At 49.8% G+C, this 26202-nt stretch overlaps 1 protein-coding gene across 3 annotated transcripts in view; it reads left to right on the forward strand.

The window, feature by feature from the left end:
- The window catches only part of MYH7B (myosin heavy chain 7B), a 46248-nt gene that overhangs the window by 119 nt on the left and 19927 nt on the right, over nt 1-26202 (forward strand). The window contains exons 2-9 of one of the 3 annotated variants that reach the window (XM_031004816.3): nt 2074-2188; nt 19372-19471; nt 21600-21648; nt 21902-22064; nt 23350-23456; nt 23621-23764; nt 24603-24759; nt 25058-25085. In XM_031004816.3, coding sequence (XP_030860676.1) covers nt 19467-19471; nt 21600-21648; nt 21902-22064; nt 23350-23456; nt 23621-23764; nt 24603-24759; nt 25058-25085 — 653 coding nt within the window. In that variant the 5' untranslated portion in view covers nt 2074-2188; nt 19372-19466. Of the gene's footprint in view, nt 1-2073; nt 2189-19371; nt 19472-21599; nt 21649-21901; nt 22065-23349; nt 23457-23620; nt 23765-24602; nt 24760-25057; nt 25086-26202 lie in introns of those variants that run through there. The other 2 variants (XM_031004817.3, XM_055373372.2) reach the window with 2 other exon arrangements.

Genomic DNA, 26202 nt, shown 5'->3' on the forward strand with positions numbered 1-26202 from the left:
AGCTGACGACGACTAGTGGAAGATGGGGAAACTAATGCTCAGAGCGGGACAGTCACTACCTCAGGGGCACACAATTGATAAGGGTGGGGGTGGCCGTGGTAATGGAGGCCCCAGGGAGGGGTAGGGGCCCATAGTACGTCAGGGGCCGAGCCTGTATTAGAACCCAGGCTTGTTTCCCAGCCCAGCCAAGTCCCAGAAAAATCCCCCTGATTTTATCTGTTGTTTTTTTTTAACCTGGGATAGCAGCAGGGAAAGCATTAGAGGCAAAAGGAAAGGATTTTCATTTTTCCAGGAATGCTGAAGTCAGGACTGTTTGAGGGGAGCCCTGTGTTTCTCAGACTCTCCTGTACCGTTTACATCAGGATCTGGGGCAGTTTTTAAAAATATGCGGATTCATGATTCCTACCCCCCACCTCATCGCTTGGCAGCCCCCAGGTGCCTTCCCTGTTTCTTCCTTCTGGGTTGTGATAGGCTTGTCTGCAGTCCGAAGCACCTGATACGAATTTTAGTTAAATGGAATGTATCAGTCCAGCTTCTAGGGAATTAACCATAAATAAGACACAGCCACTGCTTTCAATCTGATAAGATAGGCAATAAACTGCTTTTCTGAAGGAATCAGGGATGGTTTTTGGGGTCTTGAAGGATGGATAGGAAGGTATAGGTAGTGAAGGAGGTAGGGGTAGAGGTGAGAGGCTGGGATGGGGACAGTGTTCCAAATTGCAGGAACAAAAGCAGCAAAGGCTGGCTGGGTGCAGTGGCTCAGACCTGTAATCCCAGCACTTTGAGAGGCCGAGGCAGATGGATTACTTGAGCTCAGGAGTTGGAGACCAGGCTGGGCAACATGGCGAAACCCTGTCTCTACTAGAAATACAAGAATTAGCCCGGTGTGTTGGCCCGTGCCTGTAATCCCAGCTACTCGGGAGGCTGCGGCGTGAGAATGCTTGAGCCCCGGAGACGGAGGCTGCTGTGAACTGAGATCACGCTGCTGCACTCCTGCCTGGGTGACAGCGTGAGACCCTGTCCTAAAAACAAAACAAACGAGCAGCGAAGGCATATAATTCTGAGGGTTGCTCGGCTTGTTTTACAGACACTGAGGAGTTTGGTGTGGATAGTGAGGAAGGGCCTGAGGGTTGCAACAGGACATAGGCGCTTAGGCTTGGAGAGGTAGCCTCAGACGCCAGTTCCACTGAGCAACAGGAGCTAAGGGCTTTAAGCAGGGGAAGGACGTGGTTAGTTTTGTGTGTTAGGCACTGGTTACAGCGTGACAAATGGTTTGGAAGTGGGGAGATGGGCCAGAGAAAGAGCAGAGAGAGTTAAGATGTGAGATCATGAGGCCGTAGCCAGTGCAGCAGCTGTGGAGATGGAGCGAAGCGAACAGATCAAAGAAATTTAGGAGTGAGAACTCCTAGTGATCGTAAATCAGTGGCCCAACCCAGGGACCAATATCCTTTTGACTCTTTTTTTTTTTTTTTTTTTTTTTTGAGACGAAGTTTTCGTTCTTGTTGCCCAGGCTGGAGTGCAGTGGCACGATCTCAGCTCACTGCAACCTCCACTTCCCAGGTTAAAGCAATTCTCCTGCCTCAGCCTCCCAAGTAGCTGGGATTACAGGCGTCCACCACCACACCCGGCTCATTTTTGTATTTTTGGTAGAGACAGGGTTTCACCATGTTGGCCAGGCTGGTCTGAAACTCTTGAGCTCAGGTGATCCACCCGCCCCAGCCTCCCAAAGTGCTAGGATTACAGGCGTTAGCCACTGCGCCCGGCCCCTTTTGACTCTTTAAATAAACCATGTACGTTATCTGACTACAGGACAGGCTGAGTCCTCCAGTCTCCCGTGTGTGGTCGCGGGATGGGGGGAGATGGTGGCAGATAGGTGTCTGGTGATTCCCAGAACAATGTTTCCTGATGTCCTTTCCTTGTTGGCTTTTGTACCTGAGGGGATAAGCAGCTGTTAACTAGAATAGGCCCCAGGTGGCAGGAAGAGGCTCCTGGGTCAACCAGGAACAAAAGAAGCTATTTCTAGTGCAGCATGAAATTAAAAATCAAAAGCATGACCCAGGGTTCTCTGTGCAGGTTCCCCTCTTCCAAGACGAGTGCCATGTGACGAGTATCAGGTGTCTATGGTGAGATTTGGGGAGGATCCCAGACCTTAACAGCCCTTTGGTTGAAACCTCTCACAATGTGGCAGGTAAGATGTCTTTATTCCCATTTTGTAGATGTGGCAGCTGAGCCTCAGAAGTTACGTGACTTGTTCAAGGTGACCCAGTTTGTGGTAGGACTGGGGGTGAAGGACTCTTGACTAAGAATCTTTCCAGGGATCGTTTGCCCTTTCTGCACTCTCTGCCTGGGTGCTTTCCTTCAAAATCCTGGCATGACTGGCTCCTTTGGTCATTCAGATGTTTCATCCCTGGAGGCTGCCCCACCCTATAAGTCTATCACGTTATCCTTTTCTTTTCTTTTTTTTGAGATGGAGTCTCACTCTGTTGCCCAGGCTGGAGTGCAGTGGTGTGATCTTGGCTCACTGCAACCTCTGTCTCCTGGGTTCAAACAATTCTCCTGCCTCAGTCTCCTGAGTAGCTGGGATTACAGGCACGTGCCACCATGCCCGGCTAATTTTTGTATTTTTAGTAGAGACAGGGTTTCACCATGTTGATCAGGCTGGTCTCGAACTCCTGACCTTGTGATCCGCCCGCCTCTGCCTCTCAAAGTGCTGGGATTACAGGCGTGAGCCACCGTGCCCGGCCTTGTATTTTCTTCATAGCAGTTATTCATATCTGAAATTGTTGCTTTTATTTGTTTGCTGTTTCCCTCTGCTAGAATGTGAGCCCCATGAAAATGGGCCATGTCTGTCTCGTTCACCACTTTACCCCCAGGACCTGACTGGTGCCTGCCGCATGGCAGATGCTCAATAATATTTGCTAACTGATGGAAATAGGTTGGGGAGAGAGAAAGAGAAGGAAACCAACATTTAATGAAAGCTGAGGATGTTTCAAGTACTTCTCACAAATTACCTCATTTAATCCCTTCACAGCCTTTCAAGGTAGAAATCGTATCTCCATTGGGTGAATAAGAAACCATGCTAAGCCAGGTCAAGTCTGTGGTTTGTTACTTTTGAGGCTATAGACTCGTCTGAGATCCGTTAGTATAAAATTTTGCATCAGCTACGTGGAGGAATTCACAGGCCTTCTCAGGCTCACTTGGGGATCTCAGATCAAGAAACATAGGATTGGGGAACTTGCCCAGGGTCTTTTTGGCCCCAGGCCTTTGCTGGATCCTCACTCCCTGGCAAGGATGGAGTCCATGTAGTGGACTGTAGGGAACCTGCTGAAGATTCCGGAGCAGAGGGAGATGATTTGCCCTGAGCCTCTGGTGTCTCAGACCTGAGTTTGAATCCTGACTGTGGAGAAGTCATCTCACCTCTCCAAATCCCACTTTCCTCATTTTATTTTTTTTATTTTTTTTATTTTTGAGATGGAGTCTCTCTCTGTCACCCAGGCTGGAGTGCAGTGGCACGATCTTGGCTCACTGCAACCTCTGCCTCCCGGGTTGAAGCAATTCTCCTGCCTCAGCCTCCCGAGTAGCTGGGATTACAGGCACACGCCACCATGCCCAGCTAATTTTTTGTATTTTTAGTAGAGACAGGGTTTCACCTTGCTGTCCAGGCTGGTCTCGAACTCCTGACCTCGTGATCTGTCTGCCTCAGCCTCCCAAAGTGCTGGGATTACAGGTGTGAGCCACCGCGCCTGGCTTTCCTCACTTTCAAAGTGAAATCTGTTTTTTCCTAACAATAACTACCCTTTATTGATCTGGTCGCTAAGTGTCAGGTACTTGGCTAATGACTTTACAGTCCTTATCTCACTTTCCCTTACCTCCCTATCACATCAGTATCTTTATAGCCTCCATTTTACAGCCGGGGAAAGGAAGGCTTGAAGAGGTATCCTGGCTTGCCAAAGATCACAGCAGCAGTGTCAGCCATGGTGTTCCCACATATGTACCTTGGGACATGCCATGGGCTCAGACTTCCCAAAGCTAACTGTTGAATCAATTTCATCCTCTGTTCTTGGGGTTTGTGGGAACATTTGGGTCTGAATTAGGTGAAAAAAGGTATGCAGGGATGTACTTCACTGTGAACGGAGGCCAATCCCTTAATTTTGTGTCTTGCCTTTCTCCCTGCGAGGGCCTCTCTCCAAGTCTGGACTGTGGGTTTTTTTGTTTTTGTTTTTGTTTTTTTGAGACGGAGTCTTGTTTTGTAGCCCAGGCTAGAGTGCAGTGGTGCCATCTCGGCTCACTGCAAGCTCCGTCTCCCGTGTTCACGCCATTCTCCTACCTCAGCCTCCCGAGTAGCTGGGACTACAGGCGCCTGCCACCACGCCTGCCTAATTTTTTCTATTTTTAGTAGAGACGGGGTTTCACCGTGTTAGCCAGGATGGTCTCGATCTCCTGACCTTGTGATCCACCCGCCTCGGCCTCCCAAAGTGCTGGGATTACAGGCGGGAGCCACTGCGCCCAGCCACTGGACTGTGCTTTTTGATTGGAACATCTCTGTCAGCCCCAGAGTCTGCATCACACATGGTCTGCATCTGTGCACATGGCTACTGTCTCTTTTTAGCAGTGATATCACCCTGCCTCATACTGTTGTTTATGAGGCCATCTCCCCACCTGGCTGGGGGCCACTACTTTGGCCATTCAGAGTGGAATTCCTCTGTCTTCCAGCCCCTAGCACAGGCCTGGGCCAGCATTGCTGCTCAGGAAATGCCTGTGGAATCAAAGTGAGGACTGTCCCAGGTGTTGAGGATTTACTGTATGCTAGGCCTGTCCCTGACACTTTATATGTGTTATCTCATTTACACCCCCACAGTCATCCTGGGAGGGAGAAGTTACTCTGCCTATTTTACTGAGAAGAAACAGACTAATTGAAGTTGGGCTTTGCCTTAGGCCCTCTTGTGGTGATTGATGGCACGAGGGCCAACTCTAGGGTCTGTGCCCTGGTCGTGTTTGAGGTGTGTGGGCTGAAAAAGGGAAGACACACTTCAAGGCTCCAGGGATCCTCAGAGACCTTCTACTAACAGGTTCCCAGTCCGGCTCTCATTTCATCCGTGAGGACACAGAAGGTTAGAAAGGGGAGATAACTTACTTATAGACCCTCTTCTCCACTTGTTATATACTTATGTATCCACTTACTTTTTGGCAGGATGGATCTATTTTGACTCAACATTGTACCACCCATGTAGCCCAGTGCCTAATCCAGGTTGATGCCCAGTAAATACTTTTACATTTTATTTATTATGAAACCACTGAGAAAGGTATAAAAATTAACAGAACAAATACCTGTGTACCTACCATCCAGCTTGCAAAATAAAACACTGCTAATATAAAGACCTTTTTGTTTCCCTCCATGACTGACCCCCCAACCCAAGAAGTAAAGACTCTCCTGATTTGGTGTTTATTATTCCTATGCAATGTTTATTGAGATATAATTCATGCACCATAAAATTCCCCCTTTAAAGTGTACAATTCAGTGTTTCTTGGTATATTTACAAGATTGTACAACCATTACCACTGTCTGATTCCAGAATATTTTCATCACCGCAGAAAGAAACCTCATCCCTATTAGTAGTTACTCCGCAATTCTCCTTCTCCCCAGCCCCTGGCAACCAGTAATTTACTTTCTTTGTCTATGGATTTGCCTTTTCTGAATATTTCATGTAGGTGGAATCCTACAATCTGTGGCCTTTTGTAACTAGCATCTTTCACTTAGCATAATGTTTGCAAGGTTCATCCATGTTGTAGCATGGATCAGAACTTTATTCCTTCACATGGCTGAATAGTCTTTCATTGTACAGATATATCTCACTCTGTTCCTCCACTCATCAGTTGATAGGCATCTGGGTTGTTTCCACTTTTTGCCATTAAGAATAATGCTGCTGTGGCCAGGAGTGGTGGCTCATGCCTGTAATCCCAACACTTTGCGAGGTTGAGGTGGGAGGATCGCTTGAGCTGAGGAATTCAAGGCCAGCCTGGACAACATAAGGCTCTCTACAAAAAAATTTAAAAATTAGCCGGGTGTGGTGGCATGCGCCTGTCGTCCCCGCTACTGGGGAGGCTGAAGTGGGAGGATCACTTGAGCCCAGTAGGTCAAGGCTGCAGGGACCTACGGTCACGCCACTGCACTCCAGCCTGGGTGACAGAGCGAGACCCTGTCTCAAAAATAATTATAATAATGCTGCTATGAACATTCATGTACAGGTTTTTGTGTGAATGTTTTCTGTTCTCGTGGGTAGATACCTAGGAGTGGAATTGCCAGGTAATATGGTAAGTATATGTTTAACTTTTTGAGGAACTGCTGTTTTCCAAAGTGGCAGCAATTGTATCAGAGCTCCAATTTTTACATCCTCACCAATACAGTTATCCCTCTGTATCTGTGGGGAATTGGTTCCAGGACTTCCCATGGATACCAACATCCAAGGATACTTAAGTCCCTTATATAAAATGATGTAGTGTTTCATATATGCTTAAGTCCCTTATATAAAATGGTGTAGTGTTTCATATAAACTATATGCATCCTCTCATATACTCTTTAATTTTGTTTTATTTTAAATTTAAATTTATTTTTATTTATTTTGAGACAAGGTCTCACTCTGTCAGGCTGGAGTGCAGTGGTGCGATCATAGCTCACTGCAGCCTTGAACTCCTCGGTTCAAGGGATCCTCCTGTCTCAGCTTCCCAAGTAGCTGAGACTACAAGCGAAAGCCACCACACTGTCCTTTCCATGTACTTTAAGTCATCTTGGCCGGGTGCAGCGGCTCACGCCTGTCATCCCAGAACCTCAGGAGGCCAAGGCTGGCAGATCACCTGAGGTCAGGAGTTCGAGACCGGCCTGGCCAACATGGCAAAAACCCATCTCTACTAAAAATACAAAAATTAGCCGGGCGTGGTGGCGCACGCCTGTAGTCCCAGCTATTCAGGGAGGCTGAGGCAGAGAATCGCTTGAACCCCAGAGGCAGAGGTTACAGTGAGCTGAGATCGCGACACTGCACTTCAGCCTGGGTGACAGAGCAAGACTCCGTCTCAAAAAAAGAAGTCATAAATGCTATATAAATTGTTATACTGTGTTGTTTAGGGAATAATGACAAGGAAAAAAGTCTGTACATGCTCAGTACAGTTGAAACATTGTTTTCAAATATTTTCAAGCTGCGGTTGGTTGAATCCACAGATGTGGAACCCCTGGATATGGAGGTCCCACTGTACTTGTCTGATTGTGGCCATCCTAGTTGGTCATTGTGGTTCTGACTTGCATTTTCCTAATGACAAATAATGCTGCATATCTTTTCATGTGCTTATTGGTAGTTTGTATATCTTCTTTGGAGAAGGGTCTATTTAAATGTTTTGCTTATTTGTATGTTATTTGTCCTTTTATTATTGGGTTGTAGGAATTCTTTATATATTCAGGATAGTAGATCCTTCCTTATATGTGATTTGCCAATAATTTGTCCCATTCTGTGGATGGTCTTTTCTGTTTTTCGATAGTATCTTTTGAAGCACATATTTTAAAATTTTGACGAAGTCCAATTTATTTATTTTTTCCTTTGCTTGTGCTTTGAGTGTCATATCTACGAAATCATTGCCTAATTCGAAGGTCACAAAGATTTACACTTACTTTTTCTAAGAGTTTTATAGTTTTGGCTCTTAAATTTAAGTCTTTGATTCATTTTGAGTTAATTTTTATATAGGATGTGAGGTAGGTCTTATGCATTTTTACCCTTTTATTAGGTGTATTTCTAAGCAATATATGACACTTTTTCATGGTATTTGCACTTTTAAGTGGTAAATTATATGATTCTTGTGCAGCTTGCTTTTCTCTTTCAGTGTTATATCAGGAGATTTATCATGTTTTAAGGGGAAATAGTTCATTCATTTTCACTGCTCTATAGGTTTCATTGCATAAAAATACCAAAGTGGCAGCAATTGTATGAGAGTTTTGTTTATTCTCCTGTGAATGGTCACTTGGGTTCTCTAGTATTTTATTATATATATGGTAAAAAGACTAATAGATGCCTCCTGTGCAGTGTGTTGAAGGTCGTGAGCATATTCAGACTTACAAGGTAATACAAAGTTTCTTTCCCAAATGGTTTTGAAAATGTGCACTCCTGCCAGCAGTGTATTAGAATTGCCCTCATTCTGCATCCTCACCGAGACAGAATTGTCAAGGTTTCTAGCTTTTGTCAGTCTAGTGATGTGAAACGGTGTCTCGTTGTGATTTTCCAGATTAATAACAAGATTTGTTTTTCAGTAAGTGTTTACATGGTTGGATGGATGAATGCATGAAAGCAGAAGGGGCCCAGAATAACCCTTTATTCTGCCTGTTGTTGGAGGATGGCAGGGCTCTGGGCCTAGACTGTGTGGCTCTCTGTAGGGACACCGTGGAGCTAGAGAATGTTGGGGCAGGCTGACAACTCTAGATGTGGGAGAGGACGATTGTCACCTTGAAACTAGTGATGGGAGCTTCTCTCTACCCAGGGAGAGGCTATCGTCCTGCTCTTCCATCTCCTTGAATTTTCCAAGAAGGGAGGGAGTGGAGAAAGAGTGAAGCCAAAAGAGAATTCCTGGGACTGGGCGTGGTGGCTCACGCCTGTAATCCCAGTACTTTGGGAGGCCAAGACAGGAGGATCACTTGAGACCAGGAGATAGAGACCAGCCTGGGCAACATAGTGAGATTCCACCTCTACAAAAAATTTTTGTAAAATTAAAAAACAAGGGAATTGCCTAAGGATGAGAGGTCACAGTGGCCTAAGTGACCCTTAGGAATGACCCTTTTTCTGGGACTTTTTCATGATCTTTATATTGGTGTGACATGAACTTTCCTTGTTTAATCTACTGAGTTTGGAGATGGTCTTAATGATAATAAGAAATGAATAGTAATGATTATATGTTGAACTCTTATGTGCCAGGCACTTACACCTTTTCTTTTTAAAAATAGGTATTATCTCATTCAATTCCTATGGGACAGGTACTATTAGTATTCCCATTTTATTTTATTTTTAAAATAGGGATGAGTCTCACTGTGTTGTCTAGGCTAGTCTCAAACTCCTGGCCTCAAGTGACCCTCTTGCCTTGGCCTCCCAAAGTACTGGGATTACAGGCATGAGCCACCGCACCTGGCTCATTCCTGTTTTATAGATGAGGAATCAGAAGATCAAAGAGACAGAGCAACTCTTGAGGGTTTGCACATAGGCAGTTGGACTCCAGAACTCTTAGGCATCATGCTGTGTGGTTAAACTGGCTCAGCTGAATCCACTAGAGCAAAGAAAAGAGAGGCTTGCCCAGGCTTGGGTGAGAAACAGGAGTCAGAATATTCACTGGGCCTGGCATGAGGGCGCAGCAGGGAGCAGAGCGAGAAGCCGTTGGGAAAGATGGTTCTCAAAAGCAGAAGCCTCACGCCAGGGGACATGGCCCATCAGCAAGCACATGGGTGCCTCTTCTGGGCATGCTGGCTGCTGGGGACCCAGAACGGGATCTGTCTGCTCCTGGGTCTCAAGAAAGACCTGTCTTGTGGGGTAGACAGATGATAATAAGCAGACTTACCCATAAGTGTAATACACTTAGAAATGGGGACATGTGATACAGAGGGTGAAGAGAGAACCTTTATAGAAAGGACCTAGTTTAGCTAATGTAGTCAAAGGAAGCCCCTTTGAGGAGGTGACATTTGAGTGGAGGCTCGAGAAGAAGGAAGCAGCCATGCCCCAGTTTGGGGAAAGAGTAAATGGCAGATGCAGAGTCCCTGAGACAGAAAGGAGGTGGTTTAGTTCTAAACTCTCAGAAGGCCACTGTATCTGGAGTGATATGAGTGAGAGGGTGGGGCTACTGTAGATGGGCTGGTCAGTTGGCAGGGCCAGGTCAGGCTGGATCTCCAGGCCAGGGTCAACATATAGGTCTATAGCCAACATGTTTAAATAAGGCCCATAAGACTGTCTTCTTGCTGTCCCTGAGAACTGGGTGTTGGCATATTTGGGAGAGACTGAATCCTGATGCCTAGGCTGGGAAAGAGGGTCGGGGGGTGGGGAGAATTCTTGGCTTCTGGCCCTAGAAAGCTGGAACAAGAATTTGGAGGCTGCATCCCACTGACTCCCAGATGGGTTGGAGGGTGGGTGGCCTCAGCCACCAGGGCCCGGTGATAAGGTGGCACCACATACTGATAGCTGTCCAGATATCCTTCCACAGGTGAATGGTTCATCAAACTGTGGCGCATCCATACATACCATGAGTACCACTCAGCAATAAAGACACAAACATGAAATGAGCAACACCTTGGAAGAATCTCCAGGGACTTATGTGGAGTGAAAAAAGCCAGTCTCAAAAGAGTACATACTATATGATTTCATTTATGTAACATTTTGGAATGACAGTTTTAGAAACAGGACAGACTGGTGGTTGCCAGGGGTTAAAGATGGGAGGGAAGTTAGTGTGGTTATATAAGGGCAACACCTTTTTATTGTTAGAACTGTTCAGTGTCTTGGTGGCGGTGGAAGATCTGTGAATTGACACGGGTGATGAAGTTGTATAGAACTTAATACATGCAGATGCGCGTACACACACACGCTCACAACTAGTACATGTAAAACTGGGAAAATCTGAATAAGATCGGTACATTATATCAATGTCAATAGTACAGAGTTACTGTACTATTGCTTACAATTGCATGCGAATATACAATTATCTCAATAGAAATTTTAATTAAGAAATGAAATTTGGCTAGGCATGGTGAGGCACGCCTATAGTCCCAGCTACTTGGGAGGCTGAGGCAGGGGGATTGCTTGAGCCAGGAGTTCAAGGCTGCAGTGAGCTATGATTATGCCACTGTACTCGAACATGGGTAACAGTGATACTTTGTCTTTAAAATTTTTTTTTTTTAAAAGTGGGGCTGAGCACGGTGGCTCACACCTGTAATCCCAGCACTTCAGGAGGCCGAGGCGGGTGGATCACGAGGTCAGGAGTTCGAGACCAGCCTAGCCAACGTAGTGAAACCCCGTCTCTACTAAAAATATGAAAATTTGCTGGGCATGGTGGTGCGCACCTGTAGTCCCAGCTACTGGGGAGGCTGAGGCAGGAGAATCGCTTGAACCCAGGAGGCGGAGGTTGTAGTGAGCTGAGATCACGCCACTGTACTCCAGTCTGGGAAACAGAATGAGACTCCATCTAAAAAAAAAAAAAATAGGAAATTTAAGGCCCAAAGCATTAGATAGAATGATAGAGATATTTGTACTAATAAAATTTTCAGCCCATGGAAAAAAAATCTGAAGGCTCTGCTCAAGGAGGTCTCTTGTCCTTGAGTTAGCAAAGTCACAGGGAGGTAGGCAGTGTGCCCCCAGGTGTGGGAGCAAGCAGGGTCACCCTCAGGACACTCAATATAGAGCGGTGGTACCCTCAGACCCTCTGGGTAGGTTTCCCAGCTTAGCCTTTTGGGCCTCCCTCTGCCCCTCACCCCTCAAGCTGATTGACCACAATCACAAGGGTAGAGCAGAGCTACAGCACCCCCCGCCCTCCACCGCTGCTTGGTCTTTCATGGAGAACAGACATTCTCCTGCTCCCCACTCCACCAGGTTAGGTAAGGACCCTTCCTGGGGAGGCCCCTGTGTCAACTGTGCTTAACCGTCTGTGCCTGTGTGTCCCCCAGCAGCCTAAGACTCCTGAACCTTCAGAACAAACCTGATGCCAATTCCAACCTGGAGGGCATGGGAGAGTGTTTGAGGCACTGAACTACATGGGAAACTGACCAAGGCTGGGGCAAGCCCATCCTGAGACCCCAGGCAGGGCCTCAGCTTTGGTCCAGGATTTGTGGGGTGGTTTTACAAGATCCTGGGATTTCACGTGTGGGCCCCACTAAGACCTCTCTTCCAGAATGTTGGCTGCATTGGGCACTGTCTCAAATTCCACCTACAGTGTGGCAGACCCAAGGCTTCCCGCCATAGTACCCCAACATCCACAGAGCCACAGCCGCATCCTCAAATTAATTGACATCTTCCCATGGGCTGAGCACTTTGTTTCATTTATTTCTCTCAACCACATTACAAGGCAGGTCTTCTCTGTGTATTTATTTTGCAGAGAAGGAACCCAGGGCTCAGAGAAGTTACGTAACTTGCCCAGGGTCACTCAGCTTGTAAATGGCAGAGCAAGGATTTGAAAAGGCAGTCCTGACATGTGGCAGGCCTGAATGAGTCCCTGCAGATGCAAAGCTGAAGGAGAAACATTGCCTGCTCTTAAGGAGCTAATGATAATATCACCAGACATTTACATAGTGCTTATGATGGGTCAGGCACAGGCTAGGCTCTCTGCATGTGTTATTTCATTGAATCCACACCACAACCCAGTGGAATAAGGTTATGCCTGTTTTATGATGGAAATTGAAGCTCCGTGAGGAAGAGGGACCTATTCAAGGTCACATAGTGAGTTGGAAAGTCTGACCTCCTCTTGTTGGCTTCCTGCATCCTCCAGGCTGGCCTCCCAGGCCCCTCCCTGCTCCTGGTCTGTACACCCCTTCTCCCTTACACTCGGCTAAGCCTTGTCCATGGCCCCTGCCCCTTTCATTTCTATTCTTAGCATAGTTTGGAGCCTGCGGTTGGGCCACATTATCTGGATGGTGACCCCTGGGGGTACATCTTCTACCCCAGTGTGTCCTTTAGCCCTTCCTCTCTCTTCCAGCTGTGCAGCAAGGGGAGTCTTAGAGGGGCCCAATACCCAGGCCCTTACACTGCGGCGGCCTACCTAAGTATGCGCAGTGCACGCAGCGTAGAGGATGGAGCCCGCAGGGCACCCTTAATGCCCTTACCTGGCAGGGAGGCCAGCACACAAGGGGCTGGGGGTGGGACTGGGCTTCTTGGGGTTGAGTGGTTCTGGAAGCCGATATGAGCAGCAGCAACTGCTGGCATTATCTAGGCTCTAAGAATAGCTTGGGATGAAGAGTCAGAGGTTGAGGCCAGGGAAGAGGACTGGAGCCTGTTACTACTGCCCCCTCCTGCTGCTTGGCCTGGAAGCTGGGAAGCCTGCCTCCCGGCTCACCATTTGCTCTGGGATGGTTTTGCATAGACACATCTTGTCCGCCATTGGACTGGAGGAAAGAGGGTACCCCTGGGACTCAGACCTAGGCTGTTTGACCTCAGGCTGAAGGCAGTGGGCCCACTCTCTGAGGACCAGCCCTCACCCAGGCCCCTCACCACTGGCACAGAGTAGGGGTTTGTATTTTTCAAGGATCATGCTGGAAGTGACCCTTATTCATTTAGCAAACACTTTAAAAATAGGTTATACATACACAATTTAAAGTTCAAAGGGTTTACAAGGGAAAAAAAAATCACTCTGCCTCCCTTCCCTGGCCCCCAGCTACCAAACACTGTTACCAGCTTTCTTGGGTGACTTCCAAAGGCAGTCCATCCATAGATAAGCACACAGATGCACAAATGTCTCTCTCCCCGATTTTTACGCAGGAGATGGCATAGCCCATACATTCTTCTGCTCCTTTTTTTTTTTTTTTTTTTTTTTGAGATGGAGTCTAGCTCTGTCGCCCAGGCTGGAGTGCAGTGGCACGATCCTGGCTCACTGCAACCTCCGTCTCCTGGGCTCAAGCAATCCTCCTGCCTCAGCCTCCCGAGTAGCTGGATTACAGGCACCTACCACCATGCCCAGCTAGTTTTTTGTATTTTTAGTAGAGACAGGGTTTCACCCCGTTGACCAGGCTGGTCTTAAACTCCTGACCTCAGGGGATCTGCCTGCCTCAGCCTCCCAAAGTGCTGGGATTACAGGTGTGAGCCACCGTACCCGGCCACAACTTTTTTTTTTTTTGTAACCTAATGATCTATCTTGGAAATAACAGCAATGATGTATTGAGTCTCCACTAGTGTCAGGTACTATTCTAAGCACTTTAGATGGTTTAACTCATATAATGCTCATCACAGCACTAGGAGGTAGGTCCTGTTTGTGAATCTCCACCATTAAGAGGTTTAGTCATTCTCCAAGACTTCGTGCCTGGTAACTGGCAGAGCCAGGACTAAAACCCAGGCAGCCTCACTTTAGATGAGGTGCTCCTTCCTCACTGCTCTGTGCTGCCTCCCAAGCTTGAGACATGTTGAGACTCACGGCATGCCCTCCCTCTTCCTAAGGGCCAAGGTAAGCCGTGTACGGTGAACACTTACCACGTACCAGGCTGAGGCTGGGCTACTGCAGTGTAAGGGAGACCAGGCCTCTGTCCTCATGGAACTGTCATCCCAGTGCCCATGAGTGTCTGCCAGCCAAGGCAGGAGGAGGGAAACCCACTTGTCTCATACCCATGTGCCCTTGTATAGGTCTGCTGTTCAGACACACCCTGGTCCCATGTCCACTAGTCCTGTAGTCACACCGCCTCTGAGCTGGAAGGCCTTAGATCCCAGAGTTACAGATGGGAACATAGGGGCCCAAACAGAGGTGGACACGAGAGATCATCAGGTGGCCCTGGTGAGACTCATCCCCTGCCTCCCGGGATCCATTTCAGCAGGGTGGGTGGGGGGTGACTTTAATCCAGGGCCCAACCATTGTTTGAAGTTGGAAACAATTGAAGGACAAGGGAGCTATAGATAGATCCACAGCTGCTGTCACTTGTCCCAGCCTGGGCACTGGGCCTGAGCATTGTCTACAGAGGGGCACTCTAAGCAGTGAGGCCCACTCCTGGGGGTGGGAGGTTGGCCCAGCCCAGCTCAGCTCAGCTCGGCTCTAGAGATAAAGAGTCAGAGGCCAAGACAGAAATACAGAGTCTTGGAAGGCAGAGAGTGGAACAGGGCAACATCGAAAGAACAAGACCCTTGAGAGATACGATGGACTCCCATCAAATATCAACAATACTCAGACTGGCTGGGGGTGGGAGGGCAGACGCGGGGCCTGAGCCACAGGTTGAACTCAAGGATGCGGCATGTCAGAGACCTGGACCAGAGTGGGTGCTGGGGTCTGGAGCACCTCAGCCCAGCTCAGGTCTTTCTGTCCATCCCTCCAGAACAGCTGTTCATGTTAATCACTCTTGGGGGCAGCCAGTCTGAGGTACCCTTGTGTGTGCTCGGGGAGGCCTCTAGGTCTTCCAAAGTGAGAGGTTGTGCTGTCAGGCCTGGTCATGGCTTGAATTCACTGTATGACATCAAGCAAGGACCTGCTTCTCTCTTTGCGGCTCAGTTTCCCCAGCTGTCCAGTGAGAGAGCTGGTTGGCATGATGGCTGAAGGGCCCCTTCATCCTCCAATGATGTCAGGAGATTTCCTTTTATGTGTCTTAACTCCCTCCTCTTGCTGTGGCTGAGGTCGCAGTCCCCTCCTTTCTTTGTCCTTTGTGAGGATGGGGGACAGCTGGTTCCCCACCCCCTCCCCCCAGTAACCTTTCAGCCATAAATCCATGCTGAGGCATCTCTCCTCCGGATAAACAGCCCTGATGCCTTTTGGCTGCCCTCGTCCTATTTTTTGCTTCAAGCCTCAGAGCTGGGGCCCACTTGGGCCCTCTGCAGCTGCCCAGGGCCCCAGGAGGGGTACAAACCTGGGACAAGCAGGGGCCCAACCACCCCCAGTGTGCCAGGGTCGTGGGCCCCTTTCTGGGCCTCACCACCTTGCACTGGGACCATTATGGCAGCCTCCTCCTGAGTCCGTCTTCCTGCCACCGGCCTCACCCCTTCAGTGCATCCTCCACACCAGCTGCCACAGGGAGCTTAGGAACACATAAATCTGACCACACTGTCAAATTCCGTTGCTCAGAGCTCTTTGATGCAAAAAATAAATAAATAAAAATGCCTTTGATGGTGCCCCAACTCCTGCAGGATAAAGCTCCAGATCTGAATCTGGCCTTTGAAGCCCTTCACAGTCCAGCCCACTGCCCAGTCCTGCCCCACTCCCCTTTATGCCCCTGGTGGCCCAGCTGCAGCTGGTGGGGCTGCTTGGGCCCATCTTCACTCCCTACCCTGCCTTGGAGTTCTAGGTCATGCTGTCCATTTCCTGTCCCCTCTTGCCACCTCCACACCAGACCCATCCGCTCTCACCTGGGTGACAGCAGCAGCTCGCCCCGCTGCCTCCCCTGCCCCTTCCAAGCCGTTCGAGTGGTCACTATGAAACTTCAGCTCACTCACATTTCTGCTCTCACAGGCTCCCTTTGCACTTGGAATACAACCCTGGGTCCCTTCCAAGTCCTTCAAGGCTCTGAATGATCTGCCTGTCCACCCTCACCTTGGAAAACTCTCCCCTTGTTGACCACTAGGACAGCACCTTAAACATCCCAAGCTGTTTTCTGCCTCATGGCTCTTGTATTTGCTGTTCCTTCTGCTTGGAATACTGTTCCAAGGGCTTCTCACCTGACCGGCTTCTTGGCACTCTCTGGTCTCACCTTCAGTATCGCCTCTTCAGAGAGGCCCTCCCTCACCCACCAGAACGAAGTACACGTACCCCATTACCCTCCAGGCCATACTTCTTGTTTCATGCTTACCACTTGCCACAATCTTTAATTACCTTAAAAATGTGTTTGCTTGTTTATTTTTTGCTTCTCCAGGGGAGTGTCAGCTCTCTGAGGGAAGGAACCTTGTTGCCATACCCCTCTTCCTGGCAGTCTGGGTGTCACACTTGTTTGTTTTGAGTCAGGGTCTTGTTCCTGTTGCCCACACTGGAGTGCAGTAGCATGATCTCAGCTCACTGCAGTCTTGAACTCCTGGGATCAAGCAATCCTCTTGCCTCTCAGCCTCCTGAGTAGCTGAGATTGTAGGCGTGTACCATCATGCCCAGCCAATTTTTAAATTTTTTGTCGAGACAGGGTCTTGCTATATCAGCCTAGGCTGGTCTTGAACTCCTTGGCTCAAGTGATCCTCCTGCCTCAAGCCTTCCAAGTTACTGGGATTATCATAGGTGTGAGCCATCATGCCTGGTTAATTTTAAAAATATTTTTTTGTAGAGATGTCACAGGGAGCTTACAAACACATAAATCTGAACACGCTGTCAAATTCTCTTGCTCAGAGCCCTTTGATGCAAAAAATAAATAAATAAAAATGCCTTTGATGGCGCCCCAACTCCTGCAGGATAAAGTTCCAGATCTGAATCTGGCCTTTGAAGCCCTTCACACTCCAGTCCCAACTGCTCAGTCCTGCCCCGCTCCCCTTTATGCCCCAGTGGCCCAGCTGGTCTCAAACTCCTGGCCTCAAGTGATTCTCCCACCTTGGCCTCCAAAAGTGCAGGGATTATGGGCATAAGCCACTGTGCCCAGCCTTCAAACTAGCTTTTATCCTTCAGACTCCTCCGTGTTGATGTCTTCCTTGAGTATCTTTCCTTTCCTAGACAATGAGTGTCTTTTGTTCCATGTGTCCCTCCCAGCTGTAGAAGCATTATTCACAGAGTCCTTCGATGTCTTTACCCAAAGAAGAAATTCCAGGCATTGGGTTACATTGAGGGCAGGTACATTTTGGGCTGGGATCTAAAATCCTGGAGTCTCACTCTCCTGAAATCGGAACGAACTTCAAAGGTCATCCAGTTCAGAGGCCTCAGCCCTGGTGGACCTCTGCCTGAGTCTTCCTTGGTGCTGGCAGGCTCACTTTCTTCCAAGGCAGCCTCTCCCGCTGCTGATGGGCTGAGATGGTGAAAAGTCCCCTTTTGCGTGCATCCACATCCTGCTTCCCGTCGCTGCCCATGGATCTACTTTTGAGGCTACACAAGTCACATCAGCTCCCTCTGCTCCAGGACAGCTCTTCAAGTTTTTTTGATTTTTTGTTTTTTGAGAGGGAGTCTTGCTCTGTTGCCCAGGCTGGAGTGCAGTGGTATGATTTCAGCTCACTGCCACTTCCAGCTCTCAGGTTCAAGTGATCCTCCTGTTTCAGCCTCCCCAAGTAGGTGGGATTACAGGCACACGCCACCATGCCCGTCTAATTTTTTTTTTTTTTTTTTTTTGAGACGGAGTCTTGTTCTGTTGCCCAGGCTGGAGTGCAGTGGTGCGATCTCGGCTCACTGCAACCTCCGCCTCCCGGGTTCAAGTGATTCTCCTGCCTCAGCCTCCCGAGTAGCTGGGATTACAGGTGCCTGCCACCATGCCTGGCTAATTTTTTTGTATTTTTAGTAGAGACAGGGTTTCACCATGTTGACCAGGCTGGTCTCAAACTCCTGACCTCAGGTAATCCACCCGCCTTGGCTTCCCAAAGTGTTGGGATGACAGGCATGAGCCACCATACCCAGGCTTTTTTTTTTTTTTTTTTTTTTTAAAGTAGAAACGGGGTTTCATCATGTTGGCCAGGCTGGTCTCAAACTCATGAGCTCAAATGATCCACCTGCCTCAGCCTCCCAAAGTGCTGGGCTTACAAGCTCTTCAGGTATTGAAAGTCAGTATCTTAAGTCCTTGCAGGTTATAGTATTTGTTGCAAATCACTCAGAGCATTGGGTTTCCTCTTTGCGTTGTCATGTTTGTGTGTGAGCTTATCTCAGCAGGAAGATGTACCCTGGGTGGTGGAAGGGAACCTACGAGGAAGATCTAGACCCATTTTGAGGCTTGGTTTCTCAGCCCCAGGTTCATACACTGAGTAGGTAACTCTAGGACTCAGACCCACATGATAGGTGTAAGTTAGACTTGCTAGAGGTTCTGATTCTCCAGGCTAATTCTGTTGGTCCCTGACAAGAAACCCTACCTTCTGAGCATCCTTGAACAATGAAAAGAATTTTTCCCACTTTCTGGGCTTTCTATAAATTGCTCCAGCCCAGCTCTCCAGCCTCTGATGCCATAGGAGATTAAAATCCTATTATCTATCAGGTTTGGTTTGTTCACTTACTAGGTATTTATTGACTTTCTATGATGTGCAGGCACTTGGCAAGGTGCCGGGGACACAGACCAAGCTCCTGCCCTTGTGCAGGTCTTTTCTAGTGGCAGGAGGTAGGCAAGGTACAATCTAAGCTCTACAAAGAGAATTGAAACAGTGAGGTTCTCACAGAGACAATGCGGAGAGAAAGAAGAAAGGAATACATAATGTAGGATTCCATTCAAACAAATTCCGAAAATAGACAACACTAATCTCTGAGGTTAGAAGTCAGTATTATATTGTGGATCAAGCAAGAGTCGGTATAAAAAAAATAAAAATAAAAAAGAAGTCAGTATTCTATTACCCTAGGTGAGGGATGGCCTGAGGGGGATAATTTTTCATAATTTCTGTTTTTGTACAGGGTACGGTTTTGTTTTGTTGTTGCTTTTGAGACTGGGTCTGTTGCCCAGATGGAGTGCAATGGTGTAATCTCGGCGCACCGTAACCTTTGCCTCCTGGGTTCAAGCGGTCCTCCCACCTCAGCCTCCTGAGTAGCTGAGACTACAGGTGCACGCCACCATGCCTGGCTAATTTTTGTTTGTTTGTTTGTTTGTTGTAGAGATGGGGTTTTGATGTGTTGCCCAGGCTGGTCTTGAACTCCTGAGCTTAAGTGATGTGTCCGCCTGGGCCTCCCAAAGTGCTGGAATTACAGACATGAGGTACTGTGCCTGACCCAGGGTATGTTTACTTTGAGAAAATTCATCAAACTTTATAAGATCATTCACTGCAGCCTTGACTGTAATGGCAAAAGACTGAAAACAATCGAAATGTCTACCCAGAGGGGATCCGCGTCATTTCCTAATGGAGACACACTGTAGGACTAATTCCTAATAGGGTCTGGGCGGCTGTAATTTTGATAAATATTGCCAAGTTTGGCACTGTAATTTTTTTTTGAGACGGAGTCTCGCACTGTCGCCCAGGCTGGAGTGCAGTGGTGCGATCTCCACTCACTGCAAGCTCTGCCTCTCGGGTTCACGCCATTCTCCTGCCTCAGCCTCCAGAGTAGCTGGGACTACAGGTGCCCGCCACCACCTCTGGTTAATTTTTTTGTATTTTTACTAGAGACGGGGTTTCACTGTGTTAGCCAGGATGGTCTCGATCTCCTGACCTCATGATCCGCCCTCCTCGGCCTCCCAAAGTGCTGGGATTACAGGCGTGAGCCACTGTGCTTGGCCGGCACTGTATTTTTAAATGTGTTCATGTAATATGCACACAGTAAAGTGCATACATCTTAGATGTACAGCTTGATTTGTTTTGCAAAGTGCACGCACCTGTGTCCCATGGCTGTACTCAGTGTATAGAGCATTTCCTGCCTCCCAGAGGCTCTCTGGTGCCTCCAGCCATTACCCTCCCTCAGAGGACCACTCTGCCACTTCTGTCACCATAGGCGAGTTTTGCCTGTTTTGAATGTATATGGTTGAAAATGTAGCTGGGAAATTATTTCTCTATATTTCATCTAGCACACCTGTGCATTTGGAATGGGAGCGCATCGGTTGGAGGACTTCCCATGTGAGCCTGGTCTGGCCTCTGGCTGGAACCCTGGCTCTGGAACTCCATTGTTCCATGTGTCTGGCGTCTGAGGTTCTCAGATCCTTTCATTCTCGATTCTAAAATCCTGTGGCGTCACGGAGCCCTGAATGGGGTGATGGACAGGAGAGCCTGGAGGTGCCCTGACACATTCCAAAGACTGTATCAGGCAGATGGACTGCCAGCGCCCTGAACCTCTGTCGAGAGTGGGCCACGGGAAGGTGGCTTCCTGTAAATCTTCAATGTGGGGATCTGAAGGGGCTCCTAACTGGGTTACATTTCCTTGATTTGCTTCCATTTCAGCCAAACAATTCCTTGATTCTGTAAGTTCCAGGGCTGGTTTTCTTCATGTATGATTTCCCCAGGGGGTCCCCAGAAAGAGGATGGGGAGGGAGGAAGGGGGAAAGAGGGCATCGATGCGCTCCCAATTCCAGATGCACAGGTGTGCCAGATAAAATATAGAGAAATAAGTGCAAAGCTACATTTTCAACCATATACATTCAAAACAGGCAAAGCTCGCCTATGGTGATAGAAGTGGCAGAGTGGGCCTCTGAGGTAGGGTACTGAGTGGAGGCACCAGAGAGCCTCTGGAAGGCAGGCGATGCCCTATACCCTGAGTAGAGCCGAGGGGACACAGGTGTTTGCGCTTTGCAGATGTCCGAGAAGGATGTCCCTCTCCCCCTGCCCCTGCCCCTCTCTCGCTCCCTCTCTCTCCTTGTCTTTTTGATCTGTTCTTCTCCTTCTCTCTCCTTCTCTTTTTGATCTGTTCTTCTCCTCTCTCCTTCTCTTTTTGATCCGTTCTTGGCCATTGCTCGTCTGTGAGACTTGGCCAATGCTTCCCTTTCTCTGGGCCTCAGTTTCCCTGGATGTATCAAGAGGGTTGGACTAGCTGGTCCAATCTCAGTAGGCATTCTGTGGTTTCCCCTCTGAGTGTCCTTGCTTTCTGTATCTGGAGGTGGGGTATTTTTCTGGGTGTGTCAGACTCTGCGTGACTCGGTTTCTCCCCGTGAGCTCCTCAGTCTCCTGAACCTCTTACTGCCTTGTCCCTGTCCCTGTCAGTCTCTGCACCCAGCCTCCCTGTCTCTCAGTGGAGTGTCTCTCTCCGCCTTTGTGATCCCCTGACAATGGGAGGTAAAAATAGCCCAGGGGCCGTGCTGGTGGAGATAAAAGGGAATTTGCCTTTTGTGTCCTGTGGCCAGGCTGGGGGGGCTGTGACACGTGGAGATTGCTGACATAGCTCTCCTCCTCTGACCTTGACAGTGGCAATAAAAGGGGTAGCAGAGCTTCCTGCCCTCACCGTGGTGCCGAGGTAGGTGATCAGGGCTGGGGTTGGAGCCGAAGGGAGGGCAGGAGGGTGGGCGGGTGGGTGAGGGTGCCCATGGGTGGCCGCGAGTCTTCTGAATCTGGAGTGGAGGAAGCCCTGGTGTTTGAGGGTGTGCATGTACGCTGGGCACTCACCCAAGGAGGCTGCGTTGGGAGCCAGAGGGAGTTGCCTAGTATCTGGTCTTGTGGGTTGGGGGATCCTGCCCTAGTTCAGCTCCCTTGTCACTGCCATCTTCCAGTGCCTGCTGCCTTGGGCCGCCTTGAACCTCCAAGGTTTCCAGCTCCTCCTCCTTCACCCCAGTGCCACTGCCATGATGGATGTGAGTGAACTTGGGGAGTCTGCCCGCTACCTCCGCCAGGGCTACCAGGAGATGACGAAGGTGCACACTATCCCATGGGACGGTAAGTGGAGACAGAGGGGGAGGGGTCACAGCCACAGAGATGCCGTTATGGACTCAGACCAGGAATTGGGAGGGGTGGCACCAGCTCAGGGCTGAAGGGGCACTGGGGCCTGACAGCTGGAGCCCTGGACCTTTCCCGCAGAGTCTGGGGCCTGGAAATTAAAACCCCAGGGACACTCTATATCACTGTGTGTCTGTGAGCAAGCCTTGGTTTGTTCCCCTGTGAAATGGGATAATAGCACCTGCCTTCCGGAGCTGCAGTTTATGAAGACTCAGGCTGGAGCCCGAGGCCTCTGAGATGAGACTGATCGGCATGTGTGCAGGCTGCCTCCGCGTGTCCACAAAACTTGTGCTGGGGTTATTTTTAGTGGTTTCTGCAGAGCCAAAGCCACCCTTTATTAGGGACAGGAATAAAGGCCGTACTATTTATGACCTGGTTTGCTCATAGGACAATACTAACAATAGGCAGTGTGTACCGAATGCTTACTGTGTGTCAGGCCCAGAGCAGATGACTTTCCATGCATCATCTCAACAACCTGGGGAGGTGGGGCCAGCGCCAGACCTAGCTTCACGGGTCACCAGGCTAAGAGGGACCTTGTGCTTGATTCAACACTCTGCTGTTGCCGTCTTGAAAGTTTTAATCGTTTTCAACAAGGGGACCCATATCGTCATTTTGTACTGGGGTCTGTAGGTTATGTAGATGGTCCTAGATGGTCCTGACCCAGGCACTTGGCAGAGCAGGGGACACAAACTCCGGTTTGCAGCCTGAGTCCATGCTTCTAACCACCATGAAATCTGGGCACCTCAAAGCTCTGGGGATAACTGGCCAGGCAGGAGAGCACAGGTTACAGTTAGGAGGCCTGGATTTGAGTCTTCAGTGAAATAGGGAAGGCAGGACCCCTCCCTAAGAGTCATATGCCTGATATTGAGGGGCTGCTCCATATGGGACCTAAGGAGATCCCCATAACATTTTGCATATGAGGGAACTGGCCCAGAGAGAATCAGGGATTTTCCTGAGGTAAGAGGGCAAATATGGCGGAAGCAGGAATTGGAACCCAACCGTGTAACCCAGACTCATCCTCCAATAAGGGGATCTCTAGGGACCCTCCCAGCTCCGCCCTTCCTGAGCCTGGGTTTGGAGGGTTCTTCACTGGAACTCCTGTGTCCTGGCAGAGGGGCTTTGGGGAGGGTCACAGCTGTATGGATACCGTGGCTTGGGAACTCCAGCTAGAACCCTGGAGGTGCCTCAGCCCCTCTCTGAGTCCAGAGCTCTCTCTGCAACCCAGGGAAGAAGCGAGTCTGGGTGCCTGATGAACAGGACGCCTACGTGGAGGCCGAGGTCAAGTCGGAGGCTACCGGGGGCAGAGTCACCGTGGAGACCAAAGACCAGAAGGTTCTGTTCCCCCTTTCCTGAGATTAGCCTCTCTGTCCCTAGGCCTCCTGGCCAACAGGATCTGCACTCTGGTTGAAGGGGGTCTGGGTATGTGGGTGGGGGTGACAGGTGAGGTAGGTCGGTTCCTCCCGGTCCCCCGACCCCTGACATGATCTCCCTGGTAGGTGCTGATGGTGCGTGAAGCTGAGCTGCAGCCCATGAATCCGCCTCGCTTCGACTTACTGGAGGACATGGCCATGATGACGCACCTGAACGAGGCCTCTGTGCTGCACAACCTGCGCCAGCGCTATGCCCGCTGGATGATCTATGTGAGCCCCAGGCCCGGGCCATGGGCGGGGTGGGGCTTGTATGTGGGGCGGGGCTAGAGATGAGGTGCTGGGGGCGGGCCCATAGCGGTGGGGCGGGTCTGTGAGCGATGGGGCGGGGCTGTGAGCAATGGGGCGGGTCCATAGCAGTGGGGCGGGGCTGTGAGCGGTGGGGCGGGGCTGTGAATGATAGAGCAGGTCCATAGCGGGGGTGGGGCTGTGAGCGATGAGGCGGGGCTGTGAGCAGTGGGGGCGGGGCTGGAGGTTGGGCCTTGGGACCTTAGGGGAGCAGCTGTAGCAGTGCGGGGCGGGTCTAGAACTCACCTGCGGACTACGGAGGCTGTGCGCGTGGGCTGGGGCAGGGCTGTAAGCACAAGTCAGGGGTGAGGCCAGGACGGCCGCAGAGGGTGTGGTGTGGCAAGTCAAGTAGCTCCTTGAGGAATATCGCAGGGGTCTTCTGAAGACTGGGGCCTGGGGCCTGGGGATGGGAACTTGGGTATCCCTCCCAAAACCCTACCTATTGGGGGGGGACGTGGTGGCCCATGCCTGTAATCCCAGCACTTTGGGAGGGCAAAGCGGGCGGATCACCTGAGGTCAGGAGTTCGAGACTAGCCTGGCCAACATGGTGAAACCCCGTCTGTACTAAAAATACAAAAATTAGCCCGTCATGGTGGCACGCGCTTGTAGTCCTAGCTACCCTGGGAGGCTGAGGCAGGACCCAGGAGGCGGAGGTTGCGGTGAGCCGAGATCATGCCATTGTACTCCAGCCTGGGAGACAGAGCAAGACTCCATCTCAAAAACAACAACAACAACATAAACCCTACCTATACTCTCTCTTCAGACCTACTCAGGCCTCTTCTGTGTCACCATCAACCCCTACAAATGGCTCCCAGTCTACACGGCCTCCGTGGTGGCTGCTTACAAGGGAAAGCGCCGCTCGGATTCCCCGCCCCACATATATGCGGTGGCGGACAACGCCTACAACGACATGCTGCGCAGTAAGGGCCGCCTGGACTCCTCCCCAACCCCAGACCCCGACCTCAGTCCCGGGAGGCCTCTGTAAAGGACCTCCTTCCCCCACTGGCACTGTCCCCCTTTTGACGCTGCTGGACATGGTCGCCCAGCCGTTCTGTCCCTCCGCATGGGAGCTGACCTCCACTAGGGACGGCCCCACCTGCTCCTTCCCATTCCTGGCTCTGGGTGGTGGGGTCTGCCTCAGATGGATACCCAGGGTGTTCCACCTGTGGCTGGCCCCACACCTTGGCTGACTTCTCTATCCCCTTCCCTTTCCTCCAGACCGAGACAACCAGTCCATGCTGATCACGTGAGTGTGGGGCTCTGGGGGTGGGGTGGAAAATGCTGGCCATCTGGCAGAAAGAGGGCGGTACCACAGTCATTTCCCAGGATTGAATCCAAAGTGCTTAGGCCAGGACTTTTACCACCTGGAGCTAGTGTCCCAGCTGAAGCTAAATTAGGCCTGAGCACTTTCCCTGCCCCCATTCTGAACAGATGTGTTCTTGATTGGGGATAGGGAGGGGACACCCACAAACGGAGTGACCACCAGCCCCATACCTCCTCTCCCCGGGGCCTGGAATCTCCCACCTTGATCCTTTGGGGTTCTAATTCTGGCTCAGGGGCAGCGGAAAGATTCCTCTGCTTTTCCTCCTTTTTACCATCTACTTATGTCTGAATCTTACCTCTGATCTTTCCATTGCCTCTGTGGGAAAATGGTAGAATAATTCTTACATGCCAGGCTCATGTCCAGTCAGGCCAATATGGACAATGTTTAGTGTGAGTGTGCATGCACGTATGCAGTTAAGAGCAAGTGCCTTGGCCGGGCACAGTGGCTCATGCCCATAATTTCTGCACTTTGGGAGGCTGAGGTGGGTGGATCACTTGACGTCAGGAGTTCGAGACCAGCCTGGCCAACATGGTGAAACCCCATCTCTACTAAAAATACAAAAAATTAGCCGGGCGTGGTGGCAGGTGCCTGTAGTCCCAGCTACTCAGGAGGCTGAGGCAGGAGAATTGCTTTAACCCAGGAGGCGGAGGTTGCCGTGAGCCAAGATCACGCCACTGCACTCCAGCCTGGGCCACAGAATGAGACTCCATCTCAAAAAAAAAAAAGCAAGTACCTTTAACCCAGACGGGCCCGGCTGAGTGTGGTGGCTCACACCTGTAATCTCAGTACTTGGGGAGGCTGAGGCAGGAGGATTGCCTGAGGCCAGGGGTTTGAGACCAGCCTGAGCAACATAGCAAGACCCCATCTTTACAAAAAAAAAAAATTGAAAAGTTAAATAAAAAATTCTACCTACCACACAAAGTTATGAGTCAGTGAGTTGATATATGTGCCTGGCACACAGCAGGGACAGCCACAGAACTCCTGAGGCCCAGTTTGTTCCTAAAATGGCCTGCCTTGCAGGGTTTTCTGAGCCATAACT

Source organism: Gorilla gorilla, chromosome 21 (genome assembly GCF_029281585.2).
Source record: "Gorilla gorilla gorilla isolate KB3781 chromosome 21, NHGRI_mGorGor1-v2.1_pri, whole genome shotgun sequence".
In the NCBI taxonomy this organism is placed as follows: domain Eukaryota; kingdom Metazoa; phylum Chordata; class Mammalia; order Primates; family Hominidae; genus Gorilla; species Gorilla gorilla.